The 20,293-nt window shown below is 41.2% G+C and overlaps 1 protein-coding gene across 1 annotated transcript in view; it reads right to left on the bottom strand.

The window, feature by feature from the left end:
• Positions 1–20,293, bottom strand: part of LOC126446060 (sodium-dependent serotonin transporter) — a 507,897-nt gene that overhangs the window by 432,701 nt on the left and 54,903 nt on the right. The window contains exon 3 of the mRNA XM_050090978.1: positions 14,049–14,183. Coding sequence (XP_049946935.1) covers positions 14,049–14,183 — 135 coding nt within the window. The remainder of the gene's footprint in view (positions 1–14,048; positions 14,184–20,293) is intronic.

Here is a 20,293-nt window from a genome sequence, read left to right as displayed (position 1 = left end):
GGGATCTTCCATAGAGTCCATTACTTGTTGTTTGAGGGTAGATGTGAAGGGGGTACGATGTACTTGGCGCACAATAAGGCGATCCTCCCTTGTAGTGGTCAGAAGTGGTCTACCAAAACACTGACGATAAGGACACCTGCCATCAAGTTCCCATATAGTCCAACATCAGGCCCTGTCAGATCCGAATATCCCATAAATCTGGATATTGCGTGATTCAACCAGCCGACTAAACGGAGACCCACAATGAGGCCTCTCCACTGGGTGTCGATAACGCTGTCTCTCAAGAGTATGCGGCATCCCCAATTCCTTCACAGTGATTACTCAACATCTGACGCTCATCACACCCCTGATATACGCAACCAAGCTTCGTAACAACACTAAATACGAAAAACACTAACGCACTAAGGTGGCAGTTCTACCTGTCACAGAGATTTGGAACTCTAATCCTTTCCATAACCACCGATGGTGTGTACGTATACATAGTTACATTGATATCTAACAATGTCTTCTGGGTGCTACACTTTTTTTCTCAGGCAAAATGGCGAACAAGACCATTAAATTTGTTATGTATCATTCATCGCTATTGGAAGGGGAGCTACATAGACGGAATCTTTGACACAAGCCCACCAAAAAATGTCGCAGAGCGTGAGGAAACCTTGGAAGATAATGGTGCAATGTTATATCCATTACCCACCTTACGGTGATTCCATCGTCGTGGCCGTAATCTCGAAATTCGCGTCCGCACTGTTGAAACTGAATTGCTCCTGCTCGAACGGTGTACCAACTTGCCTTATTGTTGCCGTGTTATCGCCACCTCTCTCGACGCACACTGGGTACAACACAAGCGAGAGAGCCAGTGAGCGAGATAGCTGCCACAGGGGACACTTACAGGCAACCACATAAATAGCCAATATAAACTGGCGTGAGGGTAAAACTTCAGTTTCTATGCACAAGTTAAAATTAATCTCAAGCATACACATTAATTCAAGTAAAAACTCAGTTTTGTAAAATCGGATGAATTTTTTGCAAACATCTTGTGGTGTGTGACACGTTTCAGCATCGTTCTCTGTCCTCAGCTCGTGGCGTAGCGTTTAGCTTCTCCGTCCCTAGATTGTGGTGTCCCGGTTTCGATTTCCGCCCGGGTCGGAGATTTCATTCGCTGGGTGTTTGTGTTGTCCTAATCATTTCATGTCAGCTTCATCGTAAGGACCCGCAAGTCGCCGAAGTGCAGTCAAGTAGAAAGACCTGCACCACGTGGGCAAAGAAACCGAGATGGAGTGTCCCGGCCAGTAACGTCATACGATCGTTTTTCATCGGTCTCTTGCCCCGAAAATAGGTTGTTATGAAATTGCTTAGAGTATAAACACTCAGGAGTACTACAGAGGGACTTTGATTGCCGTAATTCTCTGCGAGGTATGTGAACTAGTTTCATGTTTTACAATAGAAACTTTGGTTAAGTACTAGAAAAACCGACGTCTGCAAAGTTCACTGGTAGTGTCTTCTAGCTTACGAGTCGTGATGGTTCAGTCACGATGCAAAATCTATGTGCCGGCAAGCCACTGCGAGGATAAAAGCCTGTCATTTGCACCGTAGGAATCAGCTGCAATGAATCTTACCAACGGTAGCAGGTCAATTTAAATAACACGAAATGTTGTGGGTATTCTATACGCACGCAAACAGTACCTCAGTACCTGATGACATTGACACCACGAACATTATGGATGCGCCACACAGACTGGAACTGTGGGATGTCAAACAAGTTTCCGTGCTAGCGAGTGACGCATTAACAATGCAGTAAGGAAATAGTCTCACATATGCTATACCCAGTTACATTCTCTCGAAATATTATCATTTGCCGCTTGAACAAATACAGATACAGGCGTATGCTTCAACTTCCCTTCAGTCTTCTATCAAGGACGACATGCCAATTATCATACGTGGCAGAGAGGTGCAAGTTATTAAATACGGGAGACGTGAGCACGTTGATGAAGAATTACTTACTTAAAGTTGATGCTTCCAGGCAGCACCACCATACATGCACTACGAACGTTTCGCACGGTGAAAAGCTATCGCAGTGAACCCTCTGTCGCCACTTCTGTGTGAATTACATAAATGTCATGTACCGCGTGATTGTAGTTAAAGATATGCTAATGAGTTAATGCGGGACAGATTTACACTTGAAAACAAATTAGTTCGCAGTTGTGATCACCAGGTGCAAATCTGGCGATGTACACTGTTTTGTGTGTCATCCACGCTGTCATTTGAGAAGTCGTAACGTAACTGAACAGTATGGCTACCGAGGAAAGAGACCCTGCGCTATTAGTGGAATTGTTTTGTGTGAAGTGATAGTGCTGCATTGAGAGAGTATCACCGACTGAAATGTCTGATGAGAGGCCCGATGTCATTTAATGGTTTAAAGAAGATGACAATGAAATTCGGAAACGCGGGTGAGCTTAGTATGGCACCTGGAAGAGGAAGGCGTCCTATTCCGGTGGAAGTTATTGGCGAGGTTGCTGTTGCAGCAACTGACCATGCAGCAAGTGCACTGGGCGGTGATACTTCTTGTGCAGTGTCCCGAGAAATGTCCACTCCGTGAGCAACAGTAGTGAAAGTTTTGCTGTCTATTTTACACTGGTGACCATTCAAGATCCAGACGGTGCAGCAGCTGAAACCCCGTTATCCGCAACAACAGTCTGAATTTGCTCTTCGGTTTCTCTCACGGATCAAAGATGATGACATGTGGTTGGGCAGTATTCTACTCAATGATGAGGTACATTTTACACTACAGGGTGCAGTGAATAAATAGAACTGCCGTGTACTGTTAAACCGCATGACGAGCACGAAGAGCAACTGCACTCGCTGTATGTGACTCTGTGGTGTGGATTCACAAGCACCTTCATTCCCCATCCGTCTTTCTTTGAAGAGAATACACACAGAGGGCCTGTCGTTTGTTCTGTGACGTCTGCACGTTATTGAGACCTTCTTGTACGGCACGTGGTTTCTGTTTTGGAAGAGCACAAATGTGCGGGAACGAATGTTTGGGGCAACACCTCATGTCGCTCGCCCAGTGAAAGACCTGCTTAATCCAACCTTCCAAGAACGTGTTGTCTCCTGAGATTTACAAACGCATGGCTTGTTATATCACCTGGTTTGAAACTGACTAAAGGAACGCGTTTACCAGGGACACGTTGCGTCTCTACCTATCTGAAGGCTCAGATTCGACAGGCACTGCTGTAAACATCTGTTGATCACGTCGTTTTACGTATGCAGTATCTCGTCGACATCTGCGGTGCTCATACATAACAAACTGCGTAAGCGGTGGCGGTTAATAAGAAAATCAACAATATGCCATTCTCACTTGCTTGGCCTTTTCAGCTCAAGTCCCGTTCCTAATTTATTGCATATGAAAACATTTTTGTACTTCTTACGTTCACAGCGCCAGATTTACACCTGGTAACCAATTATTTTTAGCATAAATGCTAAACGCAGCAGGATATCTACCAAGTTTCGCTGCCATGATAATTACAGTCCACAGAGGACCTCTGTGAATAGCTGCACTTTAATTATAACGAACCATTACACAAGTTTTAAGACATTCATTAAAAGCTCTTGTGAGTTAAAATATACGGTATTTAGTTACTCTTTGCTACACATGGCTGTTTTAGATATAAACGTTTCAAAGTCGCCATATATACTGTCCGTCAAGCAAGCTCCGGGACTGATTTCATCCCTGGCGTATAAGCGACGACAGAGCAGTAACTACGGTGGAAGCTAGAATTAACAATTGTAAACAACATATGTCGATCAGACGACTCAGCTGCGAGCAGCCTATGTTAAGCGGAGGACGTGCGGCCGTGCTGCATCAGCTTTGTTGTGTCGCATGCCTAAGTGTAGCAACGAACCGAACATCTTTAAATCAAGCGTTAAAGACATTATCCAGAGTGTTTTTAAGAAGAGTAAAGTTCATGCCGATCACCTTAACTCCAGAAGAAAAGCAACAATACATTGACCCCTGCCGTGACTTGAATGAAACGGAAAACTTTAAGTGCGAACATTTTAGGTTAGGCTTTACCGTGACTGTTATTGACATTAAATGAAACAACATGTTTACTGTTACCAATCACTGTTTATTTATCTCCACGACGTGTTTCAAAGGTTTATACCTCCATCATCACGTGGATTTACATTTGTTAGTATGACATTTGTGTGTGTGTTCACAGCACTAGACAGTGCCACAAGTTCCTCCAAAAAATCGTAACACAACACACATACAAATGTCATACTAACAAATGTAAATCTACCTGATGATGGAGCTTTAAACCATTGAAACGCGTCGTGGAGGTTAATAAACAGTGATTGGTAACCGTAAACTTGTTGTTTCATTTAATGAAATGGAAAACGCGGAGAAGTATTTTCTGGAAAAAATCATCAGGGGAGAGGAAGCACTGGTGTCATCAATATGAAACCTACCACAACACGACAAAATGTAGAACGGCTTCTGAACTGAAAAACGTCTCAAAGGAGTTTTCCGGTTGCTTCAAGCGGTTTTATAAATGTTCTTTCCACTGTACTCAAGTGGGTTAACGGAGAAGACTATGTAGAACATCTAACATCATAGATTAAGGGTCGACCTGCGACAGCAATCGCACAACTTGCGTACGGGCCGCTAGACGCCGCCACGAGCGCTAAGAGTGCATTGCGATAGCAGGCACAAGTGTTGCTTATTGGCCGCGAGTTGCCGCCACGAGCGCAACCGTATATAAGTGCCGACGGAGTTCAGCCAGCTCTCATTTTGTTGGCATCTCATTTTTGCCTAATCTCTTATTTGCTTAGTTGTTTAGCTCTTTTTTACTCCCAGTTGAGAAGTGCTCATTTTGGCATTTCACTTTTGCATATTTCTCATTTTGCTAATAACATGTTCCTTAGCTTTTTACAGTTGAATTGATTAACATAGTCTCATGTATTGTTTGTTCATTTCAGCCTGTTCATATTTTCATGTTATTTAAATACTGTAATAATTATTGGAAGCATTTCTTCCCTTAAACTTGTGTAAAGTATTCTCGATGTAGGATTTGTTCTGTGACACACGTGGAAGGTTTTGAATATAAATTATATACGAAACGGTGCTTTAAAAGAAATTTATTTTTTCAGTTTGTACTACATCAGACGACAATTTTGTGATTTGAGGGAGAAATTTGAGGGGCGAACCAATGGAAATAGTCTTAAGTGATCCCCTTTAAAAATAATAATTTGTGTGACACTGAAAGACGTGACACTGTAGGCACCGAAAATTTATATACGTTACAAACACCTGAAGCGCTAAAACAACCTTCCTTACTTTTCTCTATTTCTAACTAATTCAGTCCGGGTACTTTTTGCACTGACTGGGTACTTCCTGTTATTCTTGTTAGTCTTATTCTAAAAATCAAAGACTTTTGGTAGATCCGACATTGGCAAGCTCACGACCTCCTTATCTACTGCGGATCTATTGAGCTCTGCTTCTTCCGAGGCATTTAATGTCGGTAATGCAGTTAATGGGTTCAAAGGTTGTGGATTCTAACCTTTTGATCCCGCGAGTTTCACTTGTACAGTTTTACTGAGGCGAAAACCACAGATCGTATTCTTCTTACAGACCGTGCCGAAACTGGAAAAGCTGCAGTTCATGTTGCAACATCCAAAGGTATGTTCGCAGAATCTCCTGATAAGGGTCAGGTAAGGCTAAACAAAGGACGAATGCCTACAACAAATGATTCTCTCATTAAACCAAAATTCACCGAAGTATTTTTTTATTTTAACCATTGCGTACAGAAAAAAAAACAAGTGATAGAATGAGCAGTACAGTCACATGGCGGAAATTACAAGTGTTTTAACAAGCCCACTAATGAAAAAGCTGTTTGATATTGTAAAGCACACAACATAGAACGAGAACATTTTAAAAAAAAGATAGAAACACTTCCGAGGAAAGTGTAGTGTCCTGCATGTGATGAAACATACGTTGCCCTCCATTAGAAGACTAGGTAGTGTGTTCCATACGCCACAGAACGTGATCCGGGGAGGTATCTTCATGTGTATTTTTTTAAAATGAGAAGCTCTTACGTTAATATATATTAATTTCCAAAACAATAATCATTTCATTATATTCGACTCAATAAGAAATACACGGCAATGTTTACTTAATTAACACGCTGTCTTATATTTTTTGAACAAAAATGCATTCAACTATGTCATTATTGTCATGCTGCCCCATGATCAATGTGCAAGTGTTTTAACTATCTCAACTATGAAAAACACATTACGTACTGACTTACTCTTTGGCGCTACAGCCAGTGTATGACCTTGGCCTCCTGGACAATTCCTGCACACTTTTCTCTGCTGGCTGTTCATCTTCTAACTCGCATTCTTCTCAAGTCCTCTCCACGTTGTCTAGCCATCTGGCCCTTAATCTGCCCCTTATACGGTGTCCACCTGGTTTTCCCTTGAAAACATTCTTGATTGTGCTCCTCTCCACCACTCTTTCCACATGTTCCAACCAGCGTAGTCTATTACTCTTTATTTCTGTCACGTATTTATTTCTGTCACGATATCTGGTTTTGTTGCACAACTCTCTGATCTCATTAATTAAATTTCGCCCAAAACCCCTATCATTCACTGGCCCGAATATTTTCCTAAATACCTTCCTTTTTCATCTCTGCAGCAACTTCTCAGCGTTATGCGACATTGTCCAAGTCTCCGAACCATACAGCACCACAGGTCTCACTACTGTACGATACGCTGCCAGCTTCAGATTCCTACTATAGTTTCTTGCTTTAAATACTTTAATCAGAGCAAAGTATCTCCTGTTACCAGCATTAATGCTTGCATGTATTTCTTCTTTCACATAACTGTTCTCAGTTATCAGTGACCCAAGATATTTAAAGCCCTCACAGCGTTCAAATTCTTTCTCGTTCAAAGTCACGTTTATTTCTCCTTCACTATACCTTTACCTAGATGTTAACATATACTTGGTCTTTGATTAATTGTCAGTCTAATCTCTGCTCCAGATCTTTCTAATCTTTCAAGCTTTTCTTCCAGGCCCTGTTTCCTCCTGGATAACATATCAATATCATCTACATATGCAAGATCGTGCAGGGTTGCCACTTTGTGTCTTTCGCATTACCCTCTCCAAGACGACATTGAAAAGAATAGTGGAGAGCATATCACCCTGTTGCAATCCTTGGTTAACTTCAAATGCCTTTGACAAAGTTCCCGCAACTTTTCCTTTAGGTACTGTTCTTCTCAGTCATTTGAACCAATCTCATTAGTTCGTTGGGTATCCTGCCTCTTGAACTGCCTTCCAGAGTTGATCTGTATCATAAGCTTGTTTGAAATCAATGAATAGCTGGTGGACATCGATGTTTTACTCATAACATTTTTCAACGGTGTGTCTGATAGTAAAAATCTGATCTGTAGTGGATCTCTGAGTTCTGAAACCACATTGATAGTCTCCTAGATACTCTTCTGCATATTTTCTGAGTCACCCCTCCATGATTTATCCTATTACTTTATGTACTATACAGTGCCATGCAATTCCTCTATAATTCGCACAGTCGGCTTTGTCATGTTTCTTATGTATAGGGCACAATATTGCTGTATTTCACTGTTCGGCATATTTTCTTTCCACCAATTTCCTCTATGATCTCATGCAAAAAACGTTATTAGTTATTCTCCACTATATTTGGTCATTTCTGTTGCAATATTGTCTTCTCCCGGCGATTTATTGTTTTTATGAGTCTTGATACTAGCTTTCAGTTCTTCCAGTGTAGGTTCCTCGACAGATTCCTGGTACTCTTCTTCTCCGCTATTTCCTGTTCCACTTCTTCATGGAGATACAATGAAAAAGAAGTTGCTTGACTACGAAGCCTACATCAGGGAAGAAGAACGTTTATAGCAAGAAAAAAGCCGAAAGAACGTAACGTTGCGCAGTTGAATTAGTTTTTAAAATTAGCAATATAACTGTAATTATCTTAAAGTAAAAATTAATACAACTAGCTATCATACGGTAAGGGATTTACGAAAAATAGTTGAGCGTTAACATCGTCAGCATGCCCCTGTCTCCACTACTCATATTTTAAGACAACATTCACCCATATTTCCCAATGTGTTATTGCACCTTAGATACCAGACACAATCTTTATTATGTTTCAAAAGATAAATTAATTCATTAGACATTTGAGCAGGAGCTTGGTAGTAATTTTCCTTTATTTTATATTTAATTACCGGAAGAATGTAGGGGGCAATCTGTATGATAAGTTATGGACACTCTCAAAGGTGAAACTTCTACTAGAAAGTTTTAGTACTGCTCCAAGCGCGCAGAACCCTATCTGCCGAAAGAGTATCCCTTATAAACGGAACGTCAACTTTACCATATTCTGCAATTAAAAAATTACATCGCCTGAAAGTAATCTATCATTTGCTCGGTACTTTATTATGATTTCTCACTCACAACAATATTTTTTTCTTGTTAAGCCTCGGCAATGAAAACCTGCGGTGAGACCCAAACCAAAGATTCACACGTTCGGATTCAGTAGCAGTGAACTAGCTGGCAAACGTAAGGGTTTCGGCGACGAAAACAAACGAGCGAGAGGAGGTGGCGAGCAGCTGCGTCCATCTTTGGTCGTCGGCCGAGTCAGCAGCGCCGGTTCCGGCGGCTGCCGCGTCAGCAGCGGTGGCTGACGGGGTCCCCAGGATCCCGCTGACGGTCCACCACGAGCTAACGGTGGCCGCTCACGCCACCTGCCGCGGCAGAACAAGTAGCAGGTCGCTTTACGGGAGCACTTCTCTGTCGTAGATCACTTAGGGCTTACGCGGCGAAATGCTTTTCAGTCGGAAATGTATTCTTAGCAGCGTGTACCACATTCCTTCCTCTGGATGACAACGGCGGCTCATTGTAACCTACATTCGACAGGAAGCAAAAGACTGGTCGGATGAAGGTCTGGGTCAGCGATCGTCAAAGCTTTTTGCTAAAGAGCCAGTATTAACATTGAGGGACGATACCTAGGGCCGCATACGTACCAATCGTATTGTTAATTGGTAAGCTGTACAAATCGGTAAGTTGCATGCGTCCGGTAGACTAGTTGTGGTAAGGGGGCGATAAGTTGGCAGCTGTCCCCCAAGTAGTGATCGTAAAAATCGGTACGATTCAGACCACTTCCTATCAGCTGTTCTCTGTTTCAGATTGTTGCACCCTCAGCGAGCCCAAAGTCGTAGGACAGCTTTCCCTAACTAAGTGTTGTGTTCTCTTTGTGAACGGATGGTTAACTGGTTAATAAAAGTAACTGTACTAATGTTTCAAAGCATTATTCAATATGAGACACTATGACACTATGACATATGAATGTCAATTTTCTTCTCTTTAATGTAATGTTCCTCGCTGCAAGTAAGTACCACATTTGAAGATGACCGTCTCTGTAACACGCATTCACAAATCCATGTTACTTCCGTCTCAAAATTCATACCGTAGCAGCTGATCGCTACGAGACGCTCGTACGCGTGAGTTATCGGTACTGGAAGACAAAACAATAAAAATTTCCCGCTGTAACACAGCAGTGGAAGCGCTACTTGACCCGTATACCCCTGAGGTAACTTTACATAGCTCATGGACGATTTCATTAACATCGATTAAAATCAAGCACATCTTAAAATCGTAACTGGCTGTGTAAGTACTTTTTTGTTACTAAGCAGAAAAACTACAGATCTTAACGTTAGCTGACGTGCTGGACTCGGCTGTTAGTTGCCAGATGCATATTGTTATAAAATACGGCTGAGGATCGCGGGCCACATGAATAGTTGGTTCGGGCCGCATGGGCCCAGCGGGCCACAGATTGACGACAATTGGTCTGGGTGATGAAACCCCCTTTGAAAACATTCAAGGTACCAGTAACTGCACGCTAACTGCTCTGAAACCGGAACTAATACACAGAAGAAAGGAAGACGATTCTAAGTTTAACGTACAGTCGACAACGAGATCATTAGATGAGGAGCAGAAGCTAGAATTCGAGAAGGATGAGGAAAAAAATCAACCAAGCCCTTTCAAAGGACCCACTGGGACGATGTAGGAAAATCTCTGAAAATCTAGATCTGTATGTGCGGATGGGGTTTTGAACGGTCGTCCTCCCGAATACGAGTCCACTGTCCTAACCACTGCAACACCTCAATCACGTAGATCGATCCGAATTAATCAAAACTAAAACGTTTACCGGAAATAACTTGTTAAGGTAGCAGAGGTGGCGTGCTTGTAGGACAGAAACACCCTTCCTTATATAGCGGGAAAGAAATGTTAGGACAATTTTAGTCACTAAGGAGTCGTGCGAAAAAGTGGAAAAGTGCATACACGATCTCAAAAGACAAAATATCAGCATGTGATGGAGCTCGAATGTGGCGCAATGATTGGCCTTTGTCAAATGTGTTTGTCACAGCGTGGCGCTGACATGCTACTTCCACAGCGAAGAGCTGGTGAGATCAGTAGGTAGAGTATCTTCATGCGTAGCACGATCGTTAGGTAAAAACTGATTGAATATTCGAGATTAATGCTCAGCCGCTAGGATAGAGGTCGGGAAGCATGTCGCCAATGTTCTTTCCAAAGGAACCATTCCAATTTTGCCTTAAGCGCTTTAGGGAACCACAGAATATCTAAATCTATGAGACTGGCTGTAAATATGAACCAAATGTCTTCGGAGTCCACCCTGTTCCGTTCCAGAGCGTATGTGCCCACGTTACATGACTAAAGCTCAAGATGACATCCATTTTGTTCACATGGCTGCAACCTTATATAATAGATACGTTGAAAGCATGCATGACCCAAGGATTGCTGTTCTAAGCATTGACATCAAATTCACGTGTTGGCTTCCTGTCGTCATGCCGTATGTGAAGTGCAGAAATCGGAAATTAATTTTAACAACTGAGCCCGTGTTGTATTAATAATACTCAAGTATCAATGCAGTTAACATAATTTCTGCAAAATTCCCAATATAAATGTGACTTTTAGACAAAAGCGCAACCCAGTTTGAAACATATTTACAATTATCTTTGTACAAAAATTTTACAAGGACCGTAATTAACATTTCTTCATTCTTACACTGTGTATCATCTGGCTTCCACAAGCCTGGAATATAGTTACTTTTGTAAGGAAGTATTGCCTTTTTACACGATTCCTCAAAAATATGTGTAAAATACTTCTTATACTGTATCAGAAATGATATCCGACGCTACCCATCACACTCAATTTTTGCGCAAAACAAGTGACTATATTTCCTTAAATCTAGTACGCATGTTGAGACAACAATAACACAAGATGCAGAATATATTGGAAAACGTTGACACCTAAGATCATTCTTCAAGCCAATGAAGTGAATCAGGTAATATTATCATTTCAAAATACTACTCATTCGTAAAGTTTGGTTCTGAGGACCAACGTAAATATTAATGATCGTATAACGCACGGAAATATTTGTGCTACGATTTTGCATCAGGATCCCTTTCGTAATAGAGCGTTTTGTCAGAATTTATACAGATTGAATACAACTTCACCTAAATTCAGTTTCAAATGTAATTAACGACACGTCTAAGTGATTAAAACTTGTATATAATAATGTTCTTCCAGTCATATCGATAAATGTGCAAATAAGACGTTGCTTGCATATTTCTCTACAATGGTATTTTCTTTAAGTGCTAAATGCGAAAATAAAATTAAAAATTAGTTTCACATTACTCAGGCTTTACTTTTCTTCTGACACCAAAGACCTCACTGTTATTCAGGTAATAAATATTGGCTGCGTAGTTGCTTATGATCAACGAAACAAAATTCTTCCAGTCAAGGAGGGAGTCCGAGCATTCCTTTGTACTTCAGTAGTGAGCAAAAGCTTTACCAGTATTACTGATTACGTAAAGTGAATGTAAAAATTTCGTATTAAGGTTGGAAAGAAGAAAATACCAGTTAATTAATATTTCACAAAATCCACGTACTTTTGAAAGACAGATACATTGTAACATGGTCAATTTTCTGTATGATTGCCTACTAACATATTTCAGAGGATGATATGCAAGCTCCGTTGATCTAGTAGTCGCTCAGTTACACTGCTCTATAATTGTGGATATGGATTAGCATGCCAGGGGCTGTTTTCATTTCACTTTTGGTTTCTTTACCTTTGCTCTGTAGCATGGCGGAGGTTTACAAGAGTTGAAAGTTGACAAGCTGGCTGTTCGGAATAAAAATCATTTTAAGAGGAGTTGGCCGTTACAAAAATATTGAGCCCTAGCTCGGATCCCTGACTGGAATTCGCAGCAATTCTCAACCGCTCCTGCCGCGCCCATCCCCGAAGGTGCGACGCGAGACACCCCTTTTTCTGTCGAAACGAACATCGAATTCTTCGCAGAAGGCATTTATCAAGATACGATGTTTATAGGCAGGTGTGGCTTCCCAGAGACCATGTGAATTTTCGTTACGACGCCTCAGAATAACGTTAAGTTTAAACTTTGGGAATCCAGCTTTCTGATTGGATCATATTGTCACTTGCCCGAGAGCGTGCACTTTCTCGCTGTGTATATGTGCAGAGCACTGGATAGGCCCTTTAAAAAACTGTGCCATGTAGTGTGAGAGATTTTCTGCATTCCTCCACACCTAAGAACACTATTGGTTCGACAAACCAAAAATCCATAAGCGTAGGATATTGTTGAAATCTTCACTTAGTTTTACTGCTCGGCGCTTGCATTTTGTAACCACTGGCCGGCGAGTTCCTACTCTGGCGGAAAACACCAGGGTTACAGAGCAACCAAAAGGGGTAGACTTCTGTCCATGTTTTTGCAGGGTAAAGACTTCAGGTTAGCACAGGAGAGATGACTGGTGAGAGAAGCCTTCCTGCCACTGGTATGTCTATATTTGAGCGTTACGTACAAAGAGACAATTGCATCTTAAACTGCTATCGCTACAACCACCGTCCAATTTATTCGTACTCTGCGCGCCTGGTAAGTTGCACGTGCGGGCACCATTTAGAAGCGAAGTTAACTCGCTTCCTTCAGGAGCCGAGTACACGATTTTAAAGTCACGCACCCAGCTCGTTGCCTTCAGCGCGTTTTGGCAATATTTTGGTGTTTTCTCCTATCTTTCCGTGGTCTTTCTTCATTTAAGTAACAACTTAAGCAGTCCCTGTGTGTCTACGAATTATTAACGTAACTACATTTCATCTTTCACGTCCAGCCGTACCAAGGCTACAATTTAGAGTTATAATCCCTTGTCTGTTTGTCAATATATCACTGGGAGATTTTAATGTTTAAAGACAATAAATATAATTGATATAGTGATTACTTGTTCCCGTTCAAAGCTAGAAGATCCTCCTCCCATTAACATAGCTACGGAATTGGTGTGGTACCCATTTGTTTTATGCTTAATTGGGCCATTCCTATTAATATTTATTTAAATAAGACGTTTCAGGTGTGTGACAGTATCCTTATTTAAATTAATATGCATGATCATTTGGAGCGCTCCGAGAACCCAAATGGGAATCCATGGAGGGAAGACGACGTTCTTTTCGAGGAACACTATTGAGAAAATTTAGAGGACCGGCTTTTGAAGCTAAATGCAGAACGATTACACTGCCGCTAACATACATTTCCGGTAGGAACCACTAACATAAGATACGACTCACATAGGCATATTGATAGTCTTTTTCCCTTACTATATTTGCGAGTGGATCTGGAATGGAAATGACTGGTAGAGGTACAGAGTACCCTCTGCCATGCACTGTACCGCATCTTGCAGAGTACGCACGTAGATGTATATGAATGTGTCACGCTGAGATGCTGAGACTTATCGAAAGTATCGAATTCAGGTAAGGAAGTACTATTGGAACGAGAAAAACTGTATAGTAAAAAAATAGTGTATGAACATGCCACAAGCGATGTATCAGTAATACCAATGGGAAACTTATATATGGTTCCAAAAATCTTATATCCTTAGTTTAGCATTCCGCATCCTGTACTTTTTTGCTGTATTATTTGTAAGGAACACAACCTACCTTTGAGAGCGGGACAGATGCGCTTCCAGATGGTGAGACAGCCGCATCGATGGAACTGCCCCAGAGCCAGCTCCATGTAGAAGAGGGGCAGGCCGCCGAAGACCAGCATGATGCAGTAAGGGATCAGGAAGGCGCCTGAAACGCAAGAGAACACAAGGGCGTCACACATCAGCTGTAGCTGCGACGGTTGGGGCACCGTAACAGGTGGGCGCCTGCGACTCATGCAACCGTGCGAAACAACAAGGCGACCTAACCTACGGTGCCCCAAATGTACGCTGCCGCGTGCGACATCCTATCAGCGTTAGGCATCTGGAACACATGCAGCACTGCACAACTCCGTGGCGTGGATAATCGCCCGATATAAACACAGTCAACGCCAGTGTAACTGTCCAACTACTTGGCTACTGCGTCTCTGAGTTTAGAAATATGCACCGAGCGAGGTGGCGCAATGGTTAGCACACTGGACTCGCATTCGGGAGGACGACGGTTCAATCCCGTCTCCAGCCATCCTGATTTAGGTTTTCCGTGATTTCCCTAAATCGTTTCAGGCAAATGCCGGGATGGTTCCTTCGAAAGGGCACGGCCGATTTCCTTCCCAATCCTTCCCTGACCCGAGCTTGCGCTCCGTCTCTAATGACCTCGTTGTCGACGGGACGTTAAACACTAACCACCACCACCTTAGAAATATGCTCATCCCACTTACAGTCTTCTTTTTTATTTCAGTACCTTACAGATGTAAATCTTCGACAACAAATCAGTAGATAACATCGTCAGCATATTTGTCGTTGTGTAGGATGTACTCCATACATTATAGAGTCATCTAGTGGTAGGGTATCACATGTTACAGAATTGGCTTAACATTTCTTTTTACCAAGATAAGAACTATTTCATTTACAAAAATTCTTATTTGATAATCTTATCATTTCTTATCGTGAACAATACACTTTAGAGTAACTGCTATTTCACAGCTTCCATCAGGCTTCTTATTTGGCCTCAGAACATAAAACCTGTAATCGAATATTACCTAAAGTTTATTCTTCATTTAAAAATTTAAAAATTATGAGACTTTTTAAAATCTGAATTTGATTAAAACTGGGTTCTGATACCTTGCTCGTGTATATGAGCAAAGATAACAAAGATAGTAAAAATAATACCGAACCACATAATTGAAATACATGACAGTGGTAGCAAACTTTTCATTACAAACGGTGGTGGACTAATTAGATTTTACGCTGCATTGCTCCTTTTTAGATATTGCTCGGAACTATGCACAAACTAATGTGTGTCTAGAGTACGTAATGAACGATTATGATATAAGACGTGTGACGTAGTTTAGAAAATTTCTGTCATCTTCCTTATGCGTTTTCACTGCTCTGTTTACTTATTTTCTTCCTTATTGTTCATTGCATTATCACTCAGTTGTTTTTTCGAGTGCATGTTTGAATTCAGTAACATTGTTCCTAGAGCTAGAGCTAGAGTGCAGTATTTCCGTGTGATTACTGTTCTGTGGCACACGTATTTCCATTCAGGCTACTACTAACATGTTTTTCTATACAATGTAGTACCTGATAGTGAAAGCTGTGACAGGCACTAGCATGAAATATACATGGTCAAGATAGTGGTGGGAATGCGTCGCTGCAAATCACAACTGAAATGCGAATTATGTCTTTAGAACTGTTACTAATATCAGGTATTTACATAATCATCAACATGAATTTTTTGCAGATAAGTGTTATAATAAATTTTAATAGACAAGCAGCAACAGAGGCAGAGGAAATTATAATTGACATGTTTAGAAGCATTATTCGTTGGATTTCTGCGAATGGTCTCTGTCTTAATTTTGTAAAAAACTAACGTACTCAGTTCTGCACATCAAAGGGTACAAAAGCAGAGATAAATTTAAATTATGAGTATGGCTTGGTAACCAAGGCAGATTTTTGAAACTTCTTGAATATGACTAAATATTAAGTGGGGCACAATACATTTCAGAGAATCTTATACACCGCTGTTGAGACACTTTTGCAATGCATGTTACCGAAATCATGGAAACATGTGAATCGGTAACATACTATGCTTAATTTGATTCCACTAATGTCATATGGGATTGTGTTCTGGGCTAATGTATGTTTAAGGGGAAAAAATCTTAATTGCACAAAAGCATGCCATAAAATATGTGGTGCTGATCATAAAGAAGGAAACTGATTAAAAAATTAAGTACTGTAAGTACAGCGTCGCAATGCATATTCGTTCTCATGACATTTATTGTAAACGGTACGTTGGCATTCAGAAGGAATAATGGCGTCTATAAGTGTCACGAGGGATGTTCAAAAGAAATGGTACGAAACAACACTGTGGGTATAATTGAAGTATTTATTCAAAAGTAATAATCAGAGGCGTGAGCACAACTACCCCAATTTCACGAGCCGAAGGGTTACCTGCTCCCAGAATTCCCGTTTCTGTATCAGGATACATGCCTCCACCGTGTCATTCAGTTCGTCGTCCGAGTTGATGTGCTTTACTTTGTTAAAGCGCTTTTCTTTGAGGTGTTGTTTCAGCAGACCAAATAGATAGGAGACACAGGACGACATGTCCGGAATACAGGGCGGGTGCTCAACCTGCTCGCACTTGCATTTGACCATTACACTTTTTGTGACCTTGGAGACGTGTGGACGCGCGTTATCGTGGAACGGAATCACTCCCTCGGTGAGCAGCCCAAACCTTCTGCACATGATAGACTTGCATAGGCTATGTAGTGTCACACAATACAAATCACTGTTAATGGTATTCCCGTGCTCGACGAATTCGGAACCTCGGACGTCGAAAAAGAGGGTAAGCATCACCTTGTCTGCAGAGAGCAAAGCTTTGAATCTTTTATGAGGAGGTGACGACGCTTCAGTCGCTTCCCTAGATGACTCACTACGTCATCCCAAAGCGGCATGTGCAAATTTCAACCGATTTGGTTGTGACGACATTTCTTACTTTTTCATTTGAACACTCCTTATAAACAAGAAAATTTTTCTTCATTACTATTGATTAAAATTGGCTTTAGCTCATAAAAGGTGAGTAACTTAGGTACAAAAATCTTTTATCATCCATTCAATGACGTTAAATTTCTGACAGGCGACAAAACTAAATTTGAAGGTAACATGAATAAGTTCCTTCTTAGTAACTTCTTCTGTTTCATAGTAGAAACATTATTCAGAAACTTGTAGCTTATTTAGGGCAAGAATCTTACATACTTACTCGAGTTATTAAAGTGAACCTTGTCCTCTGTTTTGTGAGCATAAAGTCATAGTTAAACAGTAATTAATACTCTTTAAAATGATTGGTTCCATGCCAGTACGATATATCGTACAAAGTGACCCACGGATTATGTATCTGACTAACTAAATAACTAGTTCGGTAACTAACTAACTAAATAATTAACTAAGAAGTCATCCTTCGTTGTTCGTGGAACGTATTCTGTGAGGTACGGCCGATAAGTGAATACAACTACAGGGTGTATCAAAAAGGATCATCCAGTTTAAAAAAAATCATAATAATTATGTCATATGAGATATGTGCATGAACAACGTACTGTTGAAAAGAGCAAACTCTCGGGTCTTACACGGTTCCCCCTAGGTAACAGCAGTATGCGTCCACTTCAGTTCTAGTGAAAATGGTGTCAGGACAATAGAAATCATTTTGTGTTCTACGTTTTGCGCAGTGCGGGTCGGTAATAACTTTCCAGCGTGACTTCCGTACTATGTATTGTGTGGAACCTCCTACAGCACAGAGCATTAGACGATGTGAAGATAATTCCGAGAAACAGGTTGTCTGTGTAAAGGCAAATCACCGGGCCGTCCACCAGTGTCTGACACAGAAGTCGAACGCATCCGCCATAGTCTCACAAGGAGTCCGCAGAAATCCGTTCGCCGTGCAGCTCGACAGCTCATCATTGCCCCGATGTCCTTCTGGCGTGTGTTGCGTCGACGTTTACATATGAAACCATACGAAATTCAGTTACTGCCAGCTTTTCGTGAAGGTGGCAAACAACAACGTGTGCAGTCCTGTAATTTCGTTGTTGGTAAGATGGAGGATGACAGTTTTCTTCCACGCTTAGTCTTTAGTGACGAGGCTACATTCAATTTAAGAGGAAGGTGAACCGTCATAATGTTAGACTATGGAGAAGGGAACAATCACATGAAGTTGTACAGCATGAGAGGGACTCTCCAAACTTTAATGTGTTTTGTACAGTTTCAGAGGAAAAGCTGTATGGACCATTTTTCTTTGCCGAGAACACTGTTACAGGAAGCACATATATCAATATGGTTGACAACTTTCTTTTCCCACAGTTGGAGACTGATTCGAGCGACTTCATTTACCAGTAGGATGGGGCACCGCCACATTGACATCTGGAAGTGCGGGAGCTTTTAAATCAAAGGATTACTGAACGATGGATAGGTCACACTGGACCAAATGCTTCAGCCTTACATTACTGGCCTCTAAGGTCACCGGACCTGACTGAATGTGATTATTTCTTGTGGGCTTTATAAAAGACTCTGTTTATGTACCTCCGTTACCAGCAACAATGAATAAACTGAGACATCGCATAATAGCAGCTGTCGAAGCTGTAGCTCAAGACATGCTCGCTACAGTGTGTAAATAATTTGAATAATGCACGGACATATGCCGTGCATCTCAAGGGGGGAGGGCCACAATGAACACCTATGGAAAGTTATGAAAAAAATCTTTTTGAGTTTCCCGTTAATCAAAAAGCAGAATTCGTTATATATGTTTCTTAGTTTCAGAAATATTGACGTGCCAAATCGGATGATTCTTTTTGATACACCCTGTATTTCGGATCTTGTCTGTTCTGTACAGGTGCAGGGGAGATATAATCAGAGGATGTGGACATCTGAAGGGATCTGTAAATGAAATACGTGGTTAAGAAGTAATAGAATCAGGTTATATTCAATAGAAGAATGGGCGCGACCAGGTCGGACAGTGCGGCCGTTTGCCAGTTTTGGTGGGCTCTGAGATGGCGAGACAAAGGCTTTTGGGCTACCCAAAGCAAGTGCATAGAGAGCATGTTGTCAGTAGATCGCATTCCAGGGGAGCAAGTAATTGCAGTTGAAGCGACGGTCCTATTTACTGGGTATTAGGCCGGAATTAGTTATGCTTGAAATTACAAAAAAAGTATTAACATGCAAAACCAGAAATAAATATCAGACAGCCTAGACGAACTGCACACTCCAAAGTTGATCTCTTTCTGTCTATCTGTCTGTGGTTTCATAATCCCAATGAAATCGGAAACATTCTCTCAATTTTAGTTACTCGATTTCGTGAGCACAGAGGTGACGATTTTTGGAAACTAAACTGCTTTTATGATCTGATTGAGTAAGGAAATCCCTGTTGTAAGTGTCATAACGATACTGATTAGTGCCTGGAATCTTCCTATGATTTTTATTATTAATAATTGATTTCCACTATCGTTAGACGTCTGCGCATTTTATGACGTTAACTGCAGTGACCTTAATTGCCTTTAACTCTGGGGGATACAGAGAAATCCGCTAAATATTTCAGCCTTAAGGATGCCCTCTATACCCTTACGTCTACATTGGCGTATAATCTTTGTTGTTCTAATTTTTCTAATTTTCTAAATGTTCCGCCTATATTTTGTAACAAAAAGGGCCTGGGTTCGATTCCCGCTTGGAACTGGGTGTTGTATTGTCCTTCGTTCGTATCGTCACATTAGACATTACACTATTGAGATGGTTGCATGGGTACGTCCGGAAAAAAAACTGTAACCTATTCCAGTGGTCTTCAATCCAAATACTGGTTTTATGCAGCTGTCCTGCTCTCCACACTACTCTGTCCTGGGCAAGCCTCTTCATCTCCGAATAACTACTGCAAACTAATACATAGTTTTCATTCTGCTTACTGTACTCATCTCTTTGTCTCCCTGTATGATTTTTATCTCACACACTTCGAACCAGTATTACGTGATGATCCCTTGATGTCTCAGAAATAGTCCTGTCAACTGATCCCATTTTTTGTTAAGTTACGCAGAAAATTTTTTTTCTCCCGAATTCATTTCAGTACCACCTCATTGTTTACATGACCCACCCAACTAATCTCCAGGATTATCCTGCAACACCACATTTTAAAGGCTTCCATTAACTTCTTGTCTGAACTGTTTATCGACCACTTTTCACTTCCATATGAGACTACTCTTTCTACTTTGGTGATCATTAGTTATTTTA

The sequence above is a fragment of the Schistocerca serialis genome, chromosome 1, assembly GCF_023864345.2.
Source record: "Schistocerca serialis cubense isolate TAMUIC-IGC-003099 chromosome 1, iqSchSeri2.2, whole genome shotgun sequence".
Taxonomy (NCBI): domain Eukaryota; kingdom Metazoa; phylum Arthropoda; class Insecta; order Orthoptera; family Acrididae; genus Schistocerca; species Schistocerca serialis.
This window is presented reverse-complemented; position numbering and strand designations above follow the sequence as displayed.